General features: G+C 39.0%; 1 protein-coding gene across 1 annotated transcript; it reads right to left on the minus strand.

Moving 5' to 3' along the window:
• Positions 1–4,492: 4,492 nt before the first annotated feature.
• On the minus strand, positions 4,493–24,377 carry PLAAT1 (phospholipase A and acyltransferase 1). The gene is made up of 4 exons (XM_089654309.1): positions 24,134–24,377; positions 18,694–18,832; positions 15,229–15,497; positions 4,493–5,032 (listed from the first exon to the last, which is right to left on the minus strand). Exons 2-4 carry the CDS (start codon positions 18,830–18,832, stop codon positions 4,931–4,933), a joined length of 510 nt encoding a protein of 169 aa, XP_089510435.1. The 5' UTR covers positions 24,134–24,377; the 3' UTR covers positions 4,493–4,930.
• Positions 24,378–24,851: the final 474 nt, after the last annotated feature.

Genomic DNA, 24,851 nt, shown 5'->3' on the forward strand with positions numbered 1-24,851 from the left:
ATCATAAGCATATGTGCGGTTGACATGGTCAACTGCCTCAAAGAGACAAAAGGACATTGCACAGGATTGTGACCCGGAATAAGAAACAACTGCTGCAAAAGTGATTGCAGAGCTCAATCCCAGGCCCGTAAAAACTGAGATTGAGCTCTGCAGTCACTTTTGCAGCAGTTATTTTCTTATTCCACTGAATGAATAGTCAGGAATAGCTCTGTACAGAGATTCTGTTTATTCACAAACTGAAGCATAGTAAACACAGTTTACTATGCTTTAGTTATGAATGGACAGAGCCAGTGATCAGTATGGATCAATGACTCCATTCAGACAAGGAAGGGACTGGTAAATGACACATTTATTGTCCTAGGGTGACTAGGGGGGGCAGAGTAGAGCACAGGAGCCTGGAGTGCAGGACCAGATCTAGCCTGTCTGATGTGGGGGTGAAGTAAAATATGTCAGGGGGCATAGGGTGCAAGGTCATCCTGGCAATGTATAAGAGTCAGTAGGGCAGTGTACATTGGGTCAGCAGAGCAAAGGATAGGATCAGAAGTTTGCAGGGCAGTGTACAGAGGCCAATCATTTTTAGGACAGTGTACAGGGGGTTATCAGGGCACTCTACAGGGGTTAGCAGGGCAGAGGATGGGCGATCAGCAGGGGAGTGTACAAGAGTCAGTAGGGCAGTGTACATGTGGTCGGTAGGGCAGAGGATGGGAGGTCAGCAGGGGAATGTAACAAGGGTTATCAGGGCATGTGACAGGGGTCAGTAAGGCAATGTACAGAGGTCAAAAGGACAGTATACAGGGGTCAAAATGGCAGGGTACAAGGGGTTTGTAGGGTAAAGGACAGGGGTCAATAGAGAAAAGGACAGGGTCACTGCTGGCAGGACTTAACTATATGCTGTGTGGGGAGAAGGAGCTCTGTTGAGTACCCTGTGTGTGGTGCAGGAAGTGCCAGGACAAGGTCATCTAGTGCTTCTGACAAAGATGTTAAACAGTGACCCCAAATGTGTGAGCATCATGTCTCAACATACATTGCTCCCCCTCAAAAAAAAAAATGCTAATCAGCCAACCACATGGCAGCAACTCAATGATTTTAGGCAAGTAGACGTGGTGAAGGCGATTTTCTCAAGTTCAAACCGAACATCAGAATGGGGAAGAAAGGGGATTTAGGTCACTTTGAACATGGAGTGGTTGTTGGTGCCAGATGGGCTGGTCTGAGTATTTCAAAAACTGCTGATCTACTGGGATTTTCATGTACAACTATCTCTATGGTTAACAGAGAATGGTCCAAAAAAGAGAAAATATCCAGTGAGTGGCAGTTGTGTGGATGAAAATGGTTTGTTGATGTCAGAGGTCAGAGGAGAATGGGCAGACTGGTTGCTGCGACATTCACATGGTAGGGTCGGAATTTGGCATAAACAACATGAAAGCATAGATCCATCCTACCTTGTATCAACGGGTTCCTCTAATCTTTCCTCATAGTTGAGCTCCTCCATGCCTCTTATCTATTTAGTTGCCCTTCTCTGTACTTTCTCAAGTTCCCCAATGTTCTTTTTGTGAATTGGTGCCCAAAACTGAACTGCATATTCCAGATGAGGTCTTACTAATGATTTGTACAGGGGTAAAATGATATCTCTCTCTGGCGTCTATACCTCTTTTAATACAAGAGAGGATTTTGCTCGCTTTAGAAACAGCAGCTTTATATTGCATGCTATTTTTAAACTTATGATCTACCAGAACTCCCAAATCCTTCTCCACCATTGATTCCCCCAGTTGTGCCCCCCCTAGTATGTATGATGCATGCATATTCTTAGCCCCCAAAGGCATAACCTTACATTTATCAACATTAAACCTCATTTGCCACATAGTTGCCCAATTAAACAGAGCATTGAGGTCGGCTTGTAAGTAGAAGACATCCTGTAAGGACATTATTCCACTGCACAGCTTGGTGTCATCTGCAAAGACTGAAATTGTATTTTTGACCCCAGACTCTATATCGTTTATAAATATATTAAAAAGTAAGGGTCCCAACACTGAACATTGGGGTACATCACTGACAACCCTACACCATTCAGAGTATGAATCATTAACCACCACTCTCTTAATATGGTCTTTTAGCCAGTTTTCTATCAATTTAAATACTGATTTTTCCAGGTCTGTAGACTTTACCTTACACATTTCAGTGTGGGGAACTGTTTTAAACACTTTTGCAACACCTAAGTAAACCCCATCCACAGCCATCCCTCTGTCCAAGGTTTTACTCACCTCCTCATAAAAAGAAATCAGGTGCTTTATTCACCTTTATTCTGTCTAAATATTTTCAGTCCATATCAGTTGTGAGCCAATGTGGATCATCTGGGGCTGTGTCAATACCATGCCCATTATGGACAAGAGCTCCCCGATGCTCCTTTGTATACACAGAGCTGAAGAAGGTATTTAATAAATTTTCCTTCTCTTAGTCCCCTGTCACCCCCTAATATATATGCAGAATTTTGGGGGGTTTGTCCTGCTATCTTTTGCAATCTGTCATTCGTTTTCAATTTTTGCAGCCTTGATTTCCTTTTAACATATTTTGTTATATTCTTTGTAATGTTTAAAGGATGATAGCATTCCTTCATTTTTATATTTAATAAAAGCTCTTTTCTTATTATTTATAGCTTTTTTTAACTTTGGCCATAAGCCACATAGATTTGATTTTTAGCCTTTTAAACTTGTTGCCCATGGGAAAATATTTTGCAGTGAGTTCACATGCAGTCTTTTTGAAGAACTCCCATTTCTGTGTTGTGTTCATCAATGCCAATAATCCCTCCCAGTCTATGTCTGCTCTCCCCCTCTGAAAATTAGCTTTCTTAAAGTTGAGCATTTTTATTTTTCTCGTATGTACTTTTTGTTTACAGCTAACAATAAATGAAATCATGTTATAGTCAATGCTATCCAGATGTTCTTTTATAAGGAAATTAGTAATAAGCTCTGCATGGTTTGAAATTACCAGGTTCATTCCTAGTTGGGGCCTCTATGAACTGTACCATAAAATTGTCCTGTAGTAGGTTTATAACAGGGCAACCTGCTCACATCTGTCACAGAGGTATCCATCCTGGAGCTGTTGCTCCATTGCTGCATACATGTTGCACACTGCGCATTGCACAAAAACTTCAACACTGCTAACACTCATTATCCCAGTTACAATATTAATATTACTAATAGGAAATATCAATTGTCACTTACAGGTTAGTAGACTCCTGTTTTCAGCTCTGGTTTTTAACTCCATTTAAGGAAATGTCCACTTTGTCAAAGGTCCAGCAAGCAAAATACAGGCAAGCTCAAGAATGAGCAAGCTCAGATTGAGCTCTGCAGAAAGTTATATATCACCTGTACCACCTGTGACCAATTTACCCCTCTCTAAGGCCTGGTTCACACTGGATGCAACTTGGCATGCGATCTGCATGCCCTGCGACTTGAAAATTGCATGCCAAGTTTCACTCTATTGTCCGCAATTGGAGCGGTCATATTGGTGCGGTTCCGATTTCAAAAGTAGTACATGCATATCAGATGTCTTGCAAATCATATCTGAAATTGACGGGTCCCCCGACTTTGAAATCATGCGACTTCACTGTAAGTCGCACGATTTCAAAGTTGGGCTTGATGTGAACGAAAGGTAAAGGAAGGAAAGCAAAGGGAAAAAATGCTATTTAAAAAGTGACAGAAAAAGTGATTAAAAAAGTAAAAGCTGCTAGCAAAACCCAAAAGAAGACAATAAAACAAAAACAAGCACCAGCAATCATCAGCAGTCAAAAGCAAAACTGTTTTTTCACTCTCCACTCAAATTTCCCCCTCTTTTTAGCTTCCAGCCAGCAAAATGTGCAAGACGAACCTAATCAAGTGGCCAGTGAGTGTATACATATATATATATATATATATATATATATATATCATAAAATACTGGCTGGTGGGCATTGGGGAGGACATTTGAAGTCCAGACGTGGACCTTAAATGGAACCCTTAGAAATGAAATATGGTAACGTCCACTGTTGGCAGCAATTATGTTTATGGAAGATGTATGCAGCCATTGAAATATGAACTCCCATCTTGTGTGCTTATTCGAGCTCGGTAACTGACAAGGTGCTCATTTTATTGTCATGATGATAATCAAGGCGTCTGTGCCTTAAAAGTCAGCCAAGAAAGATTTTCATATTCTTTCATTACAGATCTACTTTAAGACTGTAATTTACTAGTAAATGTCAGTAGTTTGTAGCTATAACCACATTTTCAACTTGATGCATTTATGACATAATCTGCTCTTTTAATGATAGTATTCAGCAGCCCTCCAGTCATTCACACAACTGAAATATACAGAAGAGATCAAGATGCATTTCGCTTGGAGGAAAACACTGTCTACATACTGCAATGCCACTGGTTGTCTGGCAAAGTGCCCTGTGGATTGTCAATTATTTGCCTGCTTGTCAGGTTTCCTACCATGCTTTAAAATAACTCTATAAAAGTTACCCTTTGTCCCAGTCCCTTTATTACTGCACACCTAAACACAGCATTCCATATTCGTACTGTTCCACCATGACAAAATCTATATTTGAACATACCACACGGTGTGTGCAATGGATCTTCTACAGCAGTAAATGCTTACAAAAAACACAGGTGAAAAATGCTATTTATAAAATTAATGATTACACTGCTTTGCTTTTATAGTGTCAGAAAGATGAAGAAAGGCAGTGTTCGGCTTTAAGTCATGAATGGCAAAACTCAAAATGAGTTAAAAAGAAAATCATCAGACATGCATCAGATTCAAGTGATAAGGATTGTGCTTTTAGCTGAATTTGTCAAGCTATTTCCAGTAATGCAGTGTTTCCAATCTGTACAATTGTAAAAAAAAAAAAAGTTTGTTTTTATCCCAGTCATTTGATTGCAGGTCATCTTACTCTTCATCAGTATTGTCCTTGTCTTGATTTGTTGTGAAACATTCCCAGAAGCGAGAAAGCTCCAGCTGCTGCTGTTACGAATCCAATAGCACTGATAGCTCTGTTTGCCTATAAGAAAATATATATAATAAAATATATAAAATAGAAATATATATATATATTTTTTTTTTTTATTTAAGCATAAATAGAGATTATTTGTAGGCTAAACAACAACCTTGATGTGTGACTTCTTATTCAATGATGCACCTGGTACTGCATGTCAAAAGATAAATCCAATTATATCCTTAGTCACTCTGGGGTACTTGAGATACAGTAGAGTACCAGGCACCAGTCACAGGGTAGCAGTACCATGTAATGGCATGTTGCAGCTCTATGTAGCATTCAGGACTTTATTACTTTCATAGGGACAACATATTAGGAATGTGGTTTGGGTACCAGTCTAGTATGTTTGAGACAAAAGCAACTAATACACAGTTCAAGGAAACAGTAAACTAACACTCCCATTTGCTGCCATGGCAACAAACTAACAATAATGCACTTCATGGCCTTTGAACTTAGGAGTATGTACACAAATTCCTTGGCTGAGGTCTGCTCTGGTCGGAAATCCCCGGCAGGCTAGGTGATGGCATCAAGGTGAAAAGGAGGGGGGGGGTACACGTTTCGGGGCATATGGACTGCTTCTTCATCAAATTAAGGAAAACGGAGACATTTGGGAGTTGCTACAGAGCTTGAGTTTCATGCTTCAGCTTCCCTTCCCTCCTAGATTGTAAGCTCCAAGGAGCAGGGCCCTCCTTTCCCTCTTGTATTGAACTGTATTGTTGCTGTATTGTCTCCCGTTATATTGTAAAGTGCTGAGCAAACAGTTGGCGCCATATAAATCCTGTATAATAATAATAATAATAATAATACACGGCCTCTTTTCTCGCCAGATACTTTTCAGCTCTGTAGTTCATGTGGGTCCCTGGAGATCCTCCCACTCTGGCTACGTGACAAGCCTTTTCCACATACTAAGCAGTGAGTTCAATATGTTTTTAATCCTTTGTTTAAAATAAATCTCTTCACTTAGATGTAGGTACATTTGTTTTGTATGTATGCTTTAGGTTAGTCAAGACCTATTTACAAAGGAGCAGCATTTATCTATAAGATTGTCCACCATTCCCTCATTTTTTCATCCCTATTCTAGTCCTTTAACTGTGATTATAGCTGGTTGTGTCAGTGCAGTAGACTTTTTAGGTCCCTGGTCTCTTGAGTACCAGCCTGCATTGCCCCGTCATTATCAGGCCATTTTTCGTTTTCCATTGTTGTGATAGTGTGATTGACAATTACTCATGTAACTCTGTATCCAAATAAATTCTATTTAATTAATGTTTTTTTGGTATGATTTTTTTGGAAATGAAGCATTCTGTTATTGAGGGGTTAATGTATGGATCACATACAATTAAGATGACTAATATGCACATGTGCAGGATGAAAAGGTCACAAACAATATTATTGCTGCCAAAGCACATACAATGGAGGAAATAGCTAAACTGATTAATAAAGGAGACAAAACCTTTTTCTAGGTACATCAGTGACAGAAGGAAAAAATAACATGGATTCACAAAAATGAAAACTGGGTATAACACTTATGATGAAGGAAATATGTAGCAAACCATTTAAATAACTATTTCTGTTCATATTAATTGCACTAACAATAACAAGTTGGGGAATGATATTGGTTCTAGTGATGAAGGTTCATTTATACCGTACTGGAAACAGAGGTAGATGAGTACTGAATCTTATAACACTTAAAAAAAACAATGGTCCTGAAAGTCCTGATAGTAGTGATCCCAGAATTCTGAGGTATAGTTGTTGGACCACTAACTGATCTTTTTAATCAGGAGAAGTTACCCCTGACTGGTGGACAACTAATAATGTACCTATCCACAAAAAAGCAGCAAAGTAGAAGCTGGCAACTCAGTGCCATCTTAATAGCATTATTGCATAGCAGGCACATGGCACGGCATACACTGGGGGTTCAGGTAACAGGGAAATCTCATGTGGACAGAGCTAGTGATCAGTGCAACGGAATTTTCTGGAACCAATTTTCTATGTGGCTCTCACTGCAGCAGCTGAATGCCGGTGTGAGGGAGGAGGAGATGCTGGCTTTCAGCTGCTTCAGTGAGAGCCCCACAGAAGATTAGTTCCAGTAATTTCCCCCATCGGCTGCAATGATTACCCACTCTGTCCACATACAATTCCCCCTGCTGAGGAGAAGCTCCAGGGGATCTCCATGCCCCTGAGACCCTTGGGCAGTGCCCAGGGGTTCCAATGTGTAAAGATGGCCCTGCGGCAACTACAGGCCAATTAATTTAACATCTGTTGCAAGCTAATGGAATCACTCCTAAAAAAAGGATCACTGCTCACTTAAAAGATAAGTTCACCGTTGGGAACATGTAACATTACATGTTCCACCCAGTTTTAGGGTGGAACATGTAACATGTTCCCACTCCCTGAACCGTTGCCCTCTCCACTGCATCTAGTGACAGCTAATGGGGTATCTTGTCCCCCCGCTAACTGTCACTATTTTTAAAAAACATAGCTGAGCGGGGAAAATACAAGTCCCGACAGCCTTTGCAGCTGTTGGCTTGTAGTTTTCAATGAAAAATCACAGTGCTGTCAAGCACTGTGGTAGTTCATTGTCTCTTCCAGTCAGTGTGTGTCTGCCTGCTCATACTAGGTGTGAGCAGACAGATACACTGACAAGTTTGCAGGAGTCCACCATGGCCCCTGCGATCTGCTGATCACAGGTGCAATGCTTTATTGGCTCCAAGGAAAAAAATAATAAATGCACATTTTTTTATACCTGCAAGAAGATTTGCATTTATTATATTTTTTTTAAAAAGGTGAGCTTATTCTTTAAGAACACACAACTTGCTGGACCCAAAGCAACATGGCTTTACTGAGGGCAGATCATGTCAGACTAATATGATTGGATTTTTTGACTATATCAATAATGTTTTGGACTAGGGTGGTATTGTGGACCTAGTCTATCTTGATTTCAAGAAAGCATTTGGACCAGTTCAACGTAATGACATCATAAGAAAGTTATAAAAGCTAGGACTTAACCCTTGGATGGTTCAGTGGATATGCAGTTGGCTAAAGGATAGATACAGGAGTGTGGTTGTAAATGGGGTTCATTTATAACAGAGACCAGTTACTAGTGGTGTACCATAAGGCTTTGTAATAGGGCCTGTTCTATTTAATCTGTTTGAAAGTGATATAACTTCTGTTTTGGAAGAAAAGGTATGTCATTTTGCTGATGACACAAAGGTGTGCAATAGGGTTAATATCCTTGCAGTTGTCTGTAACATGGAACATGACTTGGAATTGCTGGAAAATTTGTCAAAGCAGTGGAAACTGCAGTTCAGTGTTTCTAAATGTAAAATATGTCACATAGGGAAAATAAATTCATGATAAAGTACAATATTGGGGGGTGAAGTGTTGGCCAGGATCACAGAGGAAATGGTTTTGGGGGTACTTACTTCAAATGATTATTGTAGTATATTGTGTGTAATATATATATATATATATATATATATATATATATACACATACTGTTCATTCTGGGACAGGCCAGTGACAAAACCACTTTACACATCAAAAGAACTCTGTGCTAAGTTAATTCTATGCAAGGCAAGGTCACCTGGTATTTGGGGAATAGCCTGTTTATCTAATTAGACATTCCATAGCGTACATTGTATATGTGACTTGACCATACAAGAAGTATTTATTGATGATAATTAGACTCGAGGGCATATTATATGGTGAAAGGATGACTTGATTACCTGGGAAACACTATAGTGACCCTAATTGTTATTAATAGTAATGATAAGTGAAGTATTTTCATGTAAGATCAAAGTGGCCAATCAGAGTGCTTGCCATTGTACTGAATGGGGAAAAATGTGTATATCAAGGAAGCTTCTTTTTGGTTAAGGGACACAGGTGACAGGACACAGGACACAGGAAGGTTATGTGAAAGGTTCTAATGATTGCCTGTCATCTACCTAGTCTGTACCTCCGCTGGGAAAGAGAGTTTCTTTCCTGTCATTAATATGGGAGCACAGGTATAGATCATAACTCAGATTATTCCATGCATGGAAGCTACCTAGGTGCATATAATAGATTGGACATATGCTGGACGGTGTAGTATCTCTATGCTTGATATGAAGTATCTTAAATGGGACTCTGAGAGTTGTTGTTCATTGTAATATTTACAAGTATTTAGCTGGATTTCTGTCATCTGTAACAAATATCTTTATCCGAATAAATGCATCTCTCTGGAAAAGAACTATTGGTTGCTGCGGGAAAAGTACATATATAAATATACATCCGGAGAAGGGTTGGATTTCTGTCATCTCCAAATATCTTTACCCGATCTAAACCCATCTCTGGCAAAAGAACCGTTGGACTATAATTTTAAGACAGCAATTATAAAATGAACAAATGGTGTGGCCAGGCAGTAGGAAAAGTGAATAAACATATAGGTTGCATCACTAGAGGGGTCACCAGCAGGAGGAAGGAGGTCCTGATCCCCCCCATTTAGATCTTTAGTTAGACCTCATTTAGAATACTGTGTTCAGTTCTGGATACCTCACTTCCAAAAAGAAACTGTAAAGAGAGATTAAGTCCAGAGATTGGCAACAAAAATAGTGAGGGATAAAATACAGTTGCAAGAAAAAGTATGTGAGCCCCTTGGGATTACGTCGAGTTTTGCATGAATTGGGCATAAAATGTGCTCTGAACGTCATCTAAGTCACAACAATAGAAGAACACAGGATGCTGAACATAATACTACACAAACATTAGATGTTGCCATGGTTTAATTGCACATAACATGTAAACATTAACAGTGCAGGGAGGAAAAAGTATGTGAGGCCCTAGCTTAATGACTTCTCCCAGAGCTAATTGGAGCCAGGAGTGAGCCAACCTTGATTCCAATTAGTATGATGATATTGGATGTGTTGCTGACAGCTGTCCTGCCCTTAAAAAACACACACCTGTTTTGGGTTTACTGGTTTCAAGAAGCACTGTCTGATGTGAACCATGCCTCGCAGAAAAGAGCTCTCAGAAGACCTACGATCAAGAATTGTTGACTTGCATGAAGCTGGAAAGGGTTACAAAAGTATCTCCAAAAGCCTTGATATTCATGTGTCCACGGTAAGACAGACTGTCTACAGATGGAGAAAGTTTAGCACTGTTGCTGCTCTCCCTAAGTGTGGTCGTCCTGTAAAAATGACTGCAAGAGCTCAGCGCAGAATGCTGCATGAGGTAAAGAAGAATCCCAGAGTGTCAGCTAAAGACCTACAGAAATCTCTGGCACATGCTAACATTTTTGTTGACACATCTACAATAATGAAAACATTAAACAAAAATGGAGTACATGGGAAGACACCACGGAGGAAGCCATTGCTGTCCAAAAAGAATATTGCAGCACATTTGAAGTTTGCAAAAGAGCACCTGGATGTTCCACAGCACTACTGGCAAAATATACTGTGGACAGATGAAACCAAGATTGAGTTGTTTAGGAAGAACACACAACACTATGTGTGGAGAAAAAAAGGCAGCATCATGGTTTGGGGCTGCTTTGCTGCCTCAGGGCCTGGATGGATTGTTGTCATTGATGGGAAAATGAATTAGTTTATCAAGACATTTTGCAGGAAAACGTACGACCATCTGTCCACCAACTGAAGCTCCGCAGAGGATGTGTGATGCAACAGGACAATGACCCAAAGCATACAAGTAATTCAACAAAACAATGGCTGCAACAGCACAGAATACGCCTTCTGGAGTGGCCCAGTCAGAGTCCTGACCTCAACCCGATTGAAATGCTGTGGCATGACCTTAAGAGAGCGATTCACACCAGACATCCCAAGAATATTGCTACACTGAAACAGTTTTGTGAAGAGGAGTGGTCCAAAATTACTCCAGATCGTTGTGCAGGTCTGATCTGCAACTACAGGAAACGTTTGGTTGAGGTTATTGCTGCCAAAGGAAGGTCAACCAGTTATTAAGTCCAAAGGTTCACATACTTTTTCCTCCCTGCACTGTGAATGTTTACATGTTATGTGTAATTAAACCATGGCAACATCTAATGTTTGTGTAGTATTATGTTCAGCAGACTGTGTTCTTCTATTGTTGTGACTTAGATGACGTTCAGAGCACATTTTATGCCCAATTCATGCAAAACTCGACGTAATCCCAAGGGGTTCACATACTTTTTCTTGCAACTGTATATCAGGAGAGACTTCAGGAACCAAATATGTACAATCTGGAGGAAAGAAGGGAAAGGGGAGACATGACTGAAAACGTTAAATACATCAAGAAGGTGCGTAAGTTTCAGGAGGGCAATATTTTCAATATAAAGCTAAGTTCATGACCTCAAACTAGCAGGAGGAAAAGCTCAAAACTAATCTTAGAAAGTTTTATTTTATCAAAAGAGTAGTTGATGTTTGAAATAGACTTCTACCAGAGGTAGAGTCAGTTAACAATAAGTGGGTTCAAACATGCTTGGGACAAATATAGATCTAAAATTGGGCAAATTCAATGAACCACTTAGTCTTTTTGATGCTGTCACTCTTCTCTGTTTCTATGTAAATGTTTCTATGTAAAGGGTTATTATACAGGTCACATAGAGAAACAACATGGAGATGAAAATGCTAGCCTTTAACTGCTGCTTCTACCATGATTTACTGTGTTCAGGAACAAATAATTAATTTATTTATTACATTCTGTTTCCTCCTGTTCCTCCATTTTTGGGAAACAGAGAGCTTACAGATGTAAACACATACTGCATTCACTGCACTGCCATCCCCATCAATAAATTAAACAGCGTTAAAGCCCACCTGTTAAAACCCACTGACCAAAAGGCTGCATATATGCTGATGGGAAGAGGTTAACATTCAGCTTCCCAGTCACGAATTTCACCTACTGCGATAAAGTTCCTCTCTGAAATGACATGAGCAGCAAGACAGGCTGGTACCCCCTCCAGCCAGTGGTACAGCCTTGACACTCAGTAACATGGATATGATCACTTGTAAACATTATAGTTACAACTGTGCTATCCTTGCCAGCTAGATTTGCTTGACCAGGGCAGGGACAACCTTGTGAGACAAAAATAATAATAAAAATTTTAAAATTTAAAAAAGTGAAAATGATAAAAAAGTTAATATATAACTAATGTAAAAAAAAGAAAAACTTTAAAAAGTGAGAATATCAACAAAAAAGGCTACAATCTGGGGCCAACCAGACTAGGAACTTTCCACTAGATTATGTGGGTAGGAGTAGGACTTTTTTTGCAGCTTCAGATGGCAGCTGATGCTTGCTGTCATCTGGAGCTGCACTGTCTAGTCATTGTACAATATTGTTTGCTACTGTGGATATTGCTTTTGAAAAAACACACTTTAATGTATATAACAAGAGATTTCATTTTTATATCATGGCATAACTAAATAGCTTACAAACTGTCTACCCAATAAACAATATCTGTGACTATATATAGTTCTCATATAATTCCAGATAATTTTATTGAAAGATAAATACTTTCTTGTCTTTATATTTGCTGCCTATTCAAGAGCTCACGTACTATCCTTCAACTTAGTCAATTTCACCTGCACACATACCTGAAGTCTTTATTTTGAATATTGTGTAAATAATTGGATACTTGGATGGAATGGGACTCATAGAATGTGGCTTGTGGTTTTGAAATGTTTTTGTGGACCCTGTTTTGATATTTTATTAAACTTTTAAGGCAATGCAATGTGGTACTGTTAAAAAACAAGACTCACAAACCATGCTATTAAACTGTTGCACTGTTGGCCAATTTCTACAATGTTTTTTAGGAAAAAACTCTTGTATCTTTTAATCTGTTGTGATTGCTACTTCCACTGTTCATTTAAGGTCTCTTACCACTGGAAACAAATTCAGATGTCACAGCCAAATCTACCAGAACTGCTACTGCTGTATTTAGGCCAAGCAAGTAAAAGTTAAAACAGCATTTACCCATCCAAAATACACCGTATTGCCAAAAGTATTGGGACACCCCTCCAAATCATTGGATTCGGGTGTTCCAATCACCTCCATGGCCACAGGTGTAAAAAATCAAGCACCTAGGCATGTAGACTTCTTCTACAAACATTTGTGAAAGAATGGGTCACTCTCAGGAACTCAAGCATGAAATGAATTCAAGCGTGGTAACGTAATAGGTTGCCACCTGTGCAATAAGTCCATCCATGAAATTTCTTTGCTACTAAATATTCCGCGGTCCACTGTTAGTGGTATTATAACAAAGTGGAAGCAACTGGGAACAACAGAAACTCAGCCACAAAGTGGTAGGCCTCGTAAAATGACAGAGCAGGGTCAGTGCATGCTGAAGCGCACAGTACGCAGAAGTTGTTAACTGTCTGCAAAGTCAATACCTAAAGACCTCCAAACTCCATGTGGCCTTCAGATTAGCATAACAACAGTGCATAGAGAGCCTCATGGAATGGGTTTCCATGGCTAAGCAGCTGCATCCAAGCCTTACATTGCCAAGTGCAATGCACAGCATCGGATACAGTGGTGAAAATCATGCCATTTGACTCTAGAGCAGTGGAGATATGTTCTCTGGAGTGACGAATCACGGTTCTCTGTCTGGAGATCTGATGGACATGTCTGGGTTTAGCGGTTGCCAGGAAAACGGTACTTGCCTGATTGCATTGTGCCAAGTTTGGTGTGTGTGGCGGGGGGGGGAATTATGGTGTGGGGTTGTTTTTCAGGGGTTGAGCTTGGACTTTTTGTTCCACTGAAGGGAACTCTTAAGGCGTCACCATACAAATACATTTTGTACAATTTCATGCTCCCAACTTTGTAGGAACAGTTCAGTTTGGGGATGGCCCATATCGGTTCCAACATGACTGCACACCAGTGCACAAAGCAAGGTCTATAAAAACATGGATGAGCGAGTTTGGGGTAGAGGAACTTGAATGGCCTGCACAGAGTCCTGATCTCAACCCAATATCACACCTTTGGGATGAATTAGAGTGGAGACTGAGAGCCAGGCTTTCTTGTCTGACATCAATGCCTGACCTCATAAATGAGCTTCTGGAAGAATGGTCAAATATTCCCATAGACACACTCCTAAACCTTGTGGACAGCCTTCCCAGAAGAGTTGAAGCTGTTATAGCTGTAAAGGGTGGTCCAACTCAATATTGAACCCTACAGACCAAGACTGGGATGCCATTAAAGTTCATGTGCGTGCAAAGGCAGGCGTCCCAATACTTTTGGTAATATAGTGTATGTGATGCCTGAATACAATTTCACTGACGCTGTGTGTGAAAATCATGCTGGCCTACAACATTTCATACAGCCTAAAAGGTATCTCCCAAGCATATAATTGTAAGGATTAGTGTTTTTCTCATGTCGGCCTTGAGGATTAGTGTTTTTCTCATGTCGGCCTTGAAGTCGCATTAGAAGGAAAATCCTCTCCCTACTGCATTTTTTACATTTTTCTTTTGAATTGCATTGCATTCCATGGCTGTGCCCAAATCCTCATGTCTTCTTTTTGACAATCCCTACAACTTATTGTCAAGATTTACCCCATGTACTGTAGATATCAATAGGGTTCAGTTTTGAAGCTTGCAATTCAGCCAAAAATTAAATTGTGAGATCAAGTTTTGATTTGAATGAGAAGACCTGGTTCACAGTTGCTGTTCCAGTTCATCCTAAAGGTGTTCATAAAGGCTACAACTCTACAACGAATCCATCAAATCATGTCTTTATTGTTCTGGATAAGAAAAGCATCTTCCTTTAACTGTTACCATAAATGCACAATTTTCTAAAGCTGGGTACACACTTTAGAAAATGTGAAGGAAAATTTCATATGAGGAATGGTCGGTCAATTATCTGATTGTTAGTATAGTGCTTTCGACTGCTAAATCCACTATTCAGTTGAAAAAAACAAAGGTGCAAGCTAGAAATTGTTTAATTGTACGTGAACACAATGTCCAATTTTCACTCAATGTGTACAGTAATCATATGGAAATAATCAAGTAGATTTTTGTACAAGTTAATACCATTGTCGGTTACATCAAGATTCGCACCTTCGTGGAAAATTGGACAGCCATACGTTTGATTTTCTTATAGTGTGTACCCCACTCTAAATGTCTTTGTATACTGTAAAATTAAGAGAGCCCTTTACCAGAAACACTTGAACTCAATATTTTGGGTTGTTCCATAATTTTGCCCATATATTACTGTATGTCTGTGATAAGATAATAGTACATTACCTGATCGGACACGGCTTCTCCATAGCGAAGAAGTGTCACAAAATGCTCACAATTATTCCCCAATAGATCATAACATATTTCTTGGCCAATAAGAATTTCAGCACGCTGGATTATTTCTTCGGCTGGAAGTGGGCTATATTTGTCATCATATTTGTTGTTCACTTTGTAAGTGTCATTTCCCACAACGTCCTTCAGAAGCTGCATTTTCACAAGGGCTTTTCTACTGAAGACAGACTTTGCACTTGAGAATGAAGCAGCGGTGGTCTCTTCTGCAAGTGAAAGTATCAACATGTCACTGTTAAACAGTACAGTACCTATCTATAATATAATAAAAAACACTAGTCAGTAAAATGTAGATGGTAGCCACACTGCTTCCGTTTTCTGTTATCCATGACTGCTTAAGAATGGGATGTGTTGCATTTCATAGGTAATATGACAACATCTGGTTGCAAAAAATTCTCTTTCTTATTTGAAATTGTTACTTTAACTGACAATTACGTGGTCATGCCACGCTGTACATAAATAAAATTTATGAATTTTTTTCCCACAAATAGAGCTTTCTTTCAGTGGAGCTTTATCACCTCTGCGTTTTTTGTTTTTTGCGCTATAATAAAAAAAAACTGACAATTTTGAGAAAAAAAACCCCCAGTATTTTTGACTTTTAGCTATAAAACATATCCAATAAAAATTTTTAAAAAATAAAATTTTTTCATAAATTTAGACCAAAATGTATTCTGCTACATGTCTTTGCTAAAACAAAAATCCCAATAAGTGTATATTAATTGGTTTACGTGAAAGTTATAGTGTATACAAATGGCAGTATATACTGGATTTTTTTTTTAATACTAGTAATTGAGGCGATCAGGAACCTTTAGTGGGACTGCTGTGGGCATTCTGACACTGGGTGGGAATTGACTAGCTGCAACTGACATCTGCAGTGACACTAATACATTGATCAATGCTAATAAAAAACACTGGCACTGACACTGTACTAATGACACAGGGCAGGAAAGGGTTAACATCTGGGGTGATCTGGGGTGAAGTGTTTACTGTATGTTAGGGAGTGATTATATTGTAAACTGTGTTGTGTTCCACTAAGGAGACCAGTTGCTTTGTATCTCTGCTGCTGTGCAGAGAGATACGGAGCAGCACATCCATGCTGACAGGACAGAGACCTATGTTGTTTACACACAGATCTCTCTCCTCTCAGCTTTGCCGATGATCACCGAGTCTCGGCCAGGAATGGTCGGCCAGGATACAGTGATTTACCAATAGCAGCACTCACGTGCCCCCTACCCAGCAGTGCAAAATCATGTATATTTATGTGATTTTGTACAGCGGAGCCATCCTGTAGCAGTACATCTGCTATGGTGTGACAGTAAAGCGGTTCATGTTGGTTTTCTCTACTGTATATATACGTCAAACCAAAAAATAATGGCAGGTGGGTGTGATAAAGAAAGACAAGTAGAAACAGATAGAGAGTGAGTAATACTTGGATGAAGGGATAGTTAAGAGAATAGAGGGAATTTAGATTTTTGTTTTGTTCAAGGTTTTCTTATATACCATACCTTGAAGACAACAATAAATGGGCTCGGACTTTTCAGGTGCTACTTTGATAGATTATAGACAATATATTTAAAATATCAAAATTGTCTCTTTTATTATGATACACAATTCATATAATACACAAAATCATTTGTGTTCCTAATCCGTGTATTTCACAGTCAACTACAGTAAATGCTTCCATGCAAACATTATACCCTAGTATACCCCATCATTCATCCCATTCCAAGTGAAAAGTGTAAAAATAGCTGTTTCACATTATCAATCTCTTTTATCATGTTACAAAATTCATAATAATACTCCCAGAGTCAGAGGTATGATGGAACTTATACTTCATCAACAGCTTGGGGGGCAATAGTTTGGAGACACCATTCTAGACCAATAACAATTGTTTATACTTTTTTATCCCAGCAAACTAAAGTCATTTAGCTGAATGTGCTCTAGCCTGAAGGGATTTATTGCCCTGAGATATCCATAGTTTATTGAAAAGGTATAAAATCAAACCACCTGATATATGGACATTATGGCCAAGTATATGGACTAGCATGCACATTTGGTCCAGATGACATCTTTTAAAACTTTTTAGAATTCATGGTTACTTGGAATAGCATGTGAACAATTCCAGTTTAGTATCCAGAAGACATGTTATATAGATATATATCACCCAGACTCTTGAAGAAGCAGGACAATATATCTACATTGTTCTTACACTCACCCACCCATACAAACCAATGAAAAGATAATGTAAAACAACTATTTCACCATATTACATTCGAATGGGCTGACTGGTAGGGTATATTAGGGTATACTGTATACAGCATTTAGTTTACTGTGCAATATACACTCCCCGGCCACTTTACTAGGTACACCTGTTAAATTGCTTGGTAACACAAATTGCTAATCAGCCAATCATATGGCAGCAACTCAATGCATTTAGACATCTAGATGTGGTGAAGTCAACTTGCTGAAGTACAAACTGAGCATCAGAATGGAGAAGAAAGGGGATTTAAGTGACTTTGAATGTGGTATGGTTGATGTTACCAGACGGGCTGGGCCGAGTATTTAAAAAACTACTGATCTGGGATTTTTACGTACAGCCATCTCTGGGGTTTACAGAGAATGGTCTGAAAAAGAGAAAATATCCAGTAAGCGGCAGTTGTGTGGATGAAAATACCTTGTTGATGTCAGAGGTCAGAGGAAAATAGGTAGACTGGTTTGAGGTGATAGAAAGACAACAGTAACTGATGTCAATATGGACAAAATCTCTGAGGAATGTTCTCAACATCTTATTTAATCTATGCCATGAAGAATTAAGGCAGTTGTGAAGGCAAAAGAGAGTCCAAATAACAAGGTATACCTAATAAAGAGGCCAGTGAGTGTACAGATTATCACCAAAACCGATTTTGACATGTTTTTTGTAAATTTTATATATTGATAAAAGAAACTGAAAAGTAAAACAATGACAGTTCATTACTTTTGTAATAATTCAGATACAGAGTTACCTCCATCAAGTGGGTACTGCTTCAACCACATTATTCATATACATAAATTATACAAATAATAAAAGTCAAGTGAAATCACATCCACTCTAACTAGGACTGGACTAGACAATCATATCCCTATCCTCTAGAACAAAATGGGGCATCAAACTGTGTGTGTGTGTGTGTGTGTGTGTGTGTATAGGTGGGCACTAGTAAATGATAATGTCATATCTGCTGTTCCAGAGAAATATGAGCAACCACTAGGTGAATGAGCCCAACAAAGCTTATCAGGTAAATAGTATTGGGTAAACTAGGCCTATATGTGAACTTCAGAGTTAAAAGTGATAACATTTTGCACTTTCAGCTAATCAGCTTGGACAACAGAAGCAAATAGGAACAGGTCACTGAAAAAAAGTCTTACCCAATGGTGCCACATTGATGACATAACCATCGCCAAGGTATAGTGCCCAATGCTGATATGCTGGTCGAAATATTTCAATCAGGTCCCCAGGCTGGAGATTATTGGGGACATCCTCATTGTTGCTGTCACTTGAAGCCATCTGCAATGAGCAAAAATAGTGCCTTAACCGCTTGCCCGCCACCCTATAGTAGCAGTAGTTCTACAGGGCAGCAGGGCTGTGCAAAATCACGTATATATACATGACTTGCATTTCCAGGTAGGGGCACACGTGCGGCCCTTCCCCTGCCACTTTTGGCAGCTAGGGATGTCAATCACTGGGTCCCGGCCAGTGATCACTGTGTAAAGCTGACAGGGGAGAGACCTGTGTGTAAACAACACAGGTCTCTCCCCTGTCAGCATGCACATGCTGTTTTGTATCTCTCTGCACAGCATGGAGATACAAAATAACATGCCTTCCTAGTAAAACAGCACACAGCACAGATAGTAATACACACAGCACACAGTTAACCCTTTGATCGCTCAAAAGTTAACCCCTTCCTGCCCAGTCTCATTAGTACAGTGTCAGTGCTTTTTGTTAGCACTGATCACTGTATTAGTGTCACTGGGGATGTCAGTGGCAGTTAGTCAGTTCCCTCCCAGTGTCTGAATGCCCGCCTCATTTGTAGTTGATCAGCTGTAAGTCACTGATCGCTGCCATTACTAGTATAAAAAGATTAAAAACAAAAAACTCCAGTATATATACCACCATTTGTAGACGCTATAACTTTCATGTAAACCAATTAATTTACACGTATTCAGATTTTTTTTAGCAAAGACATGTACATTTTGGCCTAAATGTCTGACAAAATTTGATTCTTGATTTTTTTTTTATTGCATATGTTTTATAGCAAAAAGTCAAAGATATCGTTTTTTTTTCTTCAAAATTGACTGTCTTTTTTTTCATAGCGAAAAAATAAAAAACACAGAGGTGATCAAATACCACTGAAAGAAAACTCTATTTGTGTGGGAAAAAGGACATAAATTTCATTTGAATGCAGCGTTGTATGACCGCGTAATTGTCAGTTAAAGTAATGCAGCACTGGATCGCAAAAAATGGCCACGTCAGGGAGGGGGTGGGGGGTAAATCCTCTGGAGGACAAGTGGTTAAATAATTATAATGGTATATCTTGTTTGCAACAACAAATCTAAGTCACCTAATTGAAGACTTGGAGATTGTGAGTGGAAAAGGCCTAATATCACACATAAATACCGCCTCACTCTATAAACAGAAAAAAGTATCTAACTGATTTCCTGTTTGGCTTGCATCTGTATTATATTTTCTTTTTGGTAAATTGGGAAAATTTTAGAAGCTTTGTCATGTTTTTAATGCTGTGCCCAAAGATCAGGAAGTAAGGGGTAAAATTCCCAGAGAGGACACAGAAATAAAAAGAAAACACAAAACTGTATCCGTTTGCAAGCCTCATAGGTTTCAGCTAATTATATACTTACACATGAGCAGCTCAAGAAAGAATAATTCGATCAGCTTTATAAATTGTGTTCATAGTACAGTTTGATGCATTGTCTTTCAATGTTCATGGCCAGCACTCAGTTTGCAGAGCAAATAAATATAGGGTAAAACTAATTATTTCTTGCTTTTCATGACAAGTGGTCAGTAATTGTGTTTATTCAGTAAATCTTGTCTCTTAGGGAGCGATCTGTTATTAGAGTCAAACATAACTTTTGTCAACAGTCTTATTTCAAAAGTTTGCAAGGTACTAGAGAAGCCTTTCATCTAAGCAGGAGTCCCTGTCCATAAATTGAAGCATTGGATGAAATGCAACAGATGTGGCCCATCTTCTTTTTTCACCCCTTATGAAGATTGTGTTATTCCTGGCCAGCTGTTCTCAAAACCAAATATCTAGAATAAATAAATAAAAGCTGCATTGCCGCTGTTTGTACTCTTCCTCTGTCAGAGATGGCACTTGAAATGTAATACTGATTATTCAGACATTTGCGTCAGATGTCTAGGAGTGTGCTATTTGTAAAATTGTTTATTTTCTTCTAAAATCAAGGTTAGAGAGTTTTCAAAAGAAACAGGTGTCCTAATCCTAGGATTTTTCTTCATTTGCTGGTATCAACTCTGACATTTTGGATTTCCCATCACTTTCTGTCTCAGTAACAATGGTCACAAGGGCAAATGGAGTGGGGGAATTTACCCAGAGGAGACACTGACAGCACTAAAAAAACACCTTACAGGCATTCTAACCCTTCCCCACCACAGTTTGCCTTCTTAAAGTGTAGGATGGGGTTAGGCACTGGCCACACACTCTTCTCTACTTATCGCCAACCTTCTTTGGAATAAGTTGTATGGTGGTGTGTGTTAAGTTGGTTATAAACAAATTGTATCCTATCCATTTCCTGCAGAATCAGCCATAATGAATTCCATGGATGGCCCTGTTGGCACAGCCCGTCTTGTCAAAAGCCAATTTTTCAACCAACTTTTATTGAGGAAGCTGGGCAGAAAACTCTTGATTGAACAGCGCCTGCATCCAATGAGATGGAAATCATCTATGCAAGAAGGTAATCCTAATAACATTTCTATGTCAAGGATGTACTTAGTAAACACTAATTTTAAAACGGGGTATATTATATTTATTACAGGTGTTTATACTGCAGCAAAATTTTAGCAGCAGTCTACATTCACATCAGTCCGTACCCTTAAGGAGCTTAAAAGCCCATGCTGGTAGGGTCAATTTACCTAGCAGAATGTTTTTGGATGTGGGAGGAAACCAGAGTACACAGGGAGAATCAGCAAGCACAGGCAAGAACATGCAAACTACAAGCAGGTAGTGCCCCGGTCGGTTTAGCTGGACCCTAGCACTGCAATGCATAATTGATAACCTAAAGTCCTTGTGCTGTCCAAGTTGGAGATGATAAAAGTATATACTTTGATAACATCCAAAACTATAGTTTACATCACAGCATAGTGCATGGTATTAAATTATCTTAAACCTTTAGTATATTAAAGGTTTATGTAGTCTGTCCAGTTACACAAATTCCTATGTAAACCACCCAAAGCTCTCTGATAAATTAATTCTAATGATATCTGAATGTTTTTTTCTTCACTGCAGTGGAATATATTGTATATCTATGTGTGCTTTTTACATCTTGTACATATAAATGAAATACAACTCGCCCTTAGTTCTATAAATAGTCCTGGTAGCCCCAATTTAAAGAAGTCAATGGTTATCTTTACCTTAGCCACTTGCCAACCTGTACGTTGGCACCTTCTTCAGGGTTCAGGGTGCACAGAGCGACCAAGCGCCTACTCCCGTTGTGACTGGACACAACGGGATTTTGTCAGCATGTTTCAGCCAATGATTCATGGCTGAAACCTGCTGATTGGCTGTGTCCAATCACAGCCCAGATTCTGTACAGAGGGAGAAGCAGGGAAAAAGAACAAACTGTTTTTTTTTGTAAAAAGCAACACATATTACACACGTAACACTTGTTAAACACACACTTAACCCTTTGATTACCCCGAGATGTTAACCTCTTCCCAGCCAGTGGCATTAGTACAGTGGCAGTGTATAGTATTATCAATGATCACTGTATTAATGTCACTGGTGATGCCAGTGTGAGTTAGTCAGCTAGTCTACCTCCCACCCATTGTTAGTGTCAGATTGCCCGCTGCACTATCGCAGTCCCACTATAAGCTGATGATCACTGCCATTACTAGTATAAAAAATAAATTAAAACATCCAGTATATATACCATAGTTGGTAGATGCTATAACTTTCTTATAAACCAATCAATATACAGTTATTGCGAGAGGGCTAGAACCTCTGTCAGATTTTTGTTTCTGTCTGTTTCCCTGTTGCAGATTTTCCCTCACTTGCTGTCTCACCTTTTTAATAGAACCCCAGATAACAGTAAACCCCAATAGAGGTTCTAAGCTCCCACTGAATCAAAACCTAGAAAAATTGTTTTGGCTTGACGTATACTGTAGGCTCTGTATCACGAGGGAATAAATCAAGAGAATTGGTAATTCATTGCTTTTTGATTTTCCATAATATCAAGAAATGTATCAATCCAGATTGTATTAATTAATTAACTGTACGGTTCTCTGCATACTCGGCAGTCTGCATGCATATATTCAGAAGAACTAAAAATACAGCGATGCTCATTATTATTTACAAGGCCATACCCCTGCGTGTACAATCTAATCCTCCTGCTATCTGGAAGTCTGTGAACAGAGCTAAAAATGCAAAGTAACATGACTGGTGGCACCTAAACAAGAATAAATGTCTGAAGGAATTTTTTATTTTCCACTGAGTTCAGAAGTTTGTCCCTATGACAGTAGATCTTAACAGGATGAAATTTTATTTAAAAACCGTAGTTCCGCTTTAACCTGAACTGTTCAATTAAAATACATTTTTGTAACAAAGCAGCTGAAACGTTACATTTTATTTTGAAGGTAAATCCACACTGTTGTTTTGTTTTGTTTGTTTGCCCTTTTAAATGTATATAGAAATCACTAGAGAATGCACACAGTGAAAAGAGTCAATGAGGGTACTGAATGGGAGATTCTGGAATCTTGGAGTACAAATGTAGCTTTTTAAAGTACATACAGACAAAGAAAATAGATACATGTACCTGTCAACCTGAACATTCTCTGTGCATTAACCCAGACCTGAACAATTGAAGCAGAACATCCCCATGGAAACAGTGCTAGTATATTAGACTATGTACAAGAACAGTAGAGTGAAGGCTGCAGAGCTGCGATTTTATATATATATATATATATATATATATATATATATATATACCTACCTACCTGTTACGCCTGAAATTGCAAAAACCGTTCTGTCATTTGGTTTCATGTGATTACTAGTAGTAGCAGTACAAATAATACAATATTCTTACAAAGGTACAGGAACTCAAACATCTGCTGCTGTCATTTTCTAATACACTATATCTATTCTGTTAATTCACATAACTGAAAAGATGATTGTTTATCATGAAAAAGCTTAATGGTTGGTAACATTCTGTTAGAATCTACAGCATGGACTGATAATCAGTAACTATACCTCTGTGAATAACAGTATACTACCTAAATGACCATTTTTATATTATATGGCTATTATGTAAAGCAGATAGCAGTTGTGAGCTGAGAGTCCCTAGGAACATACTCTTTATTTCTAGCTTGTTGCAGCTTTGTTGCCTAGCATTCCAGAACAGATCCTTATTATCTGTAGCCAGAAACACATGCTGGTGCTTGTAGTTCAACAGGTGCTGTAAGATTGTGCATGTGATCTTGATAGCTCTGACCCTAGTAAATATGAAATTGGTCCCAGACAGACACATGGATGAAAAAATATCCTTTATTTATATATAAAATATATTAAAAAAACCAAATACATTATCTGGGTACAGACAAGGACATGGAGCTGATACTTACCGGTGTGAACCGGGCATCTCATCTCCGTGATGCACACACAGGAGCCTCGCTCTCCCAGGGACAGGTGCTGGCTCGTACCCTATGGCTTCCACACGGATTTGTCATGCGTTGCAGCAATGATTGTTATTCAAATAAGATCTCTCTCAGTCACCAATCAAAAAGCTCTGCTACTTATACATCCAGCAAAAGAGCTGCTTCTGGATGCAGCGTGGTACCCAGCCATGTGATGAGGAGAACATCATATGCAGCTATAGTGCTTTCTTTACTAGAGATACTCACAGTCAGATCTGACCCTTCAATGTATTCCAGGGCAGAGCTTTTCAAGGCAGTAGCATTTATGCAGTTGAAAACAGATTGTATATTCAGTGCATTGTTGGGGAAGTATCTAAAAAATCCCAGTTGGCTTTGTGTTGAAAAGCACAGGGCATTCATGTGTCCAAGAGATTAGTCAGGAGATTACACATCTTCAAAAAAAAAAAGTTCCTTTATTGTTTTTAAACACTATACAATGCGTTAGGGGGCTAGACTGCCACTTCTTCACAATAGATGTGTCACAACACTCTGGGTAAAGCTAAATCACAAATAATACACAAATTATCCTGGGAAAAAACTTTGGCACAGGATGTAAAATTATTACTGGAAGACCTGAATAAAAATAGGGGGGTGAGCAGCTGCATGGCAAATGAGGATCAATATTGAGATATGTAAAGTTATGCAC

The sequence above is a fragment of the Staurois parvus genome, unplaced genomic scaffold, assembly GCF_062004578.1.
Source record: "Staurois parvus isolate SC_StPar_1 unplaced genomic scaffold, SC_StPar_1.0 ptg000750l, whole genome shotgun sequence".
Classification (NCBI taxonomy): Eukaryota; Metazoa; Chordata; class Amphibia; order Anura; family Ranidae; genus Staurois; species Staurois parvus.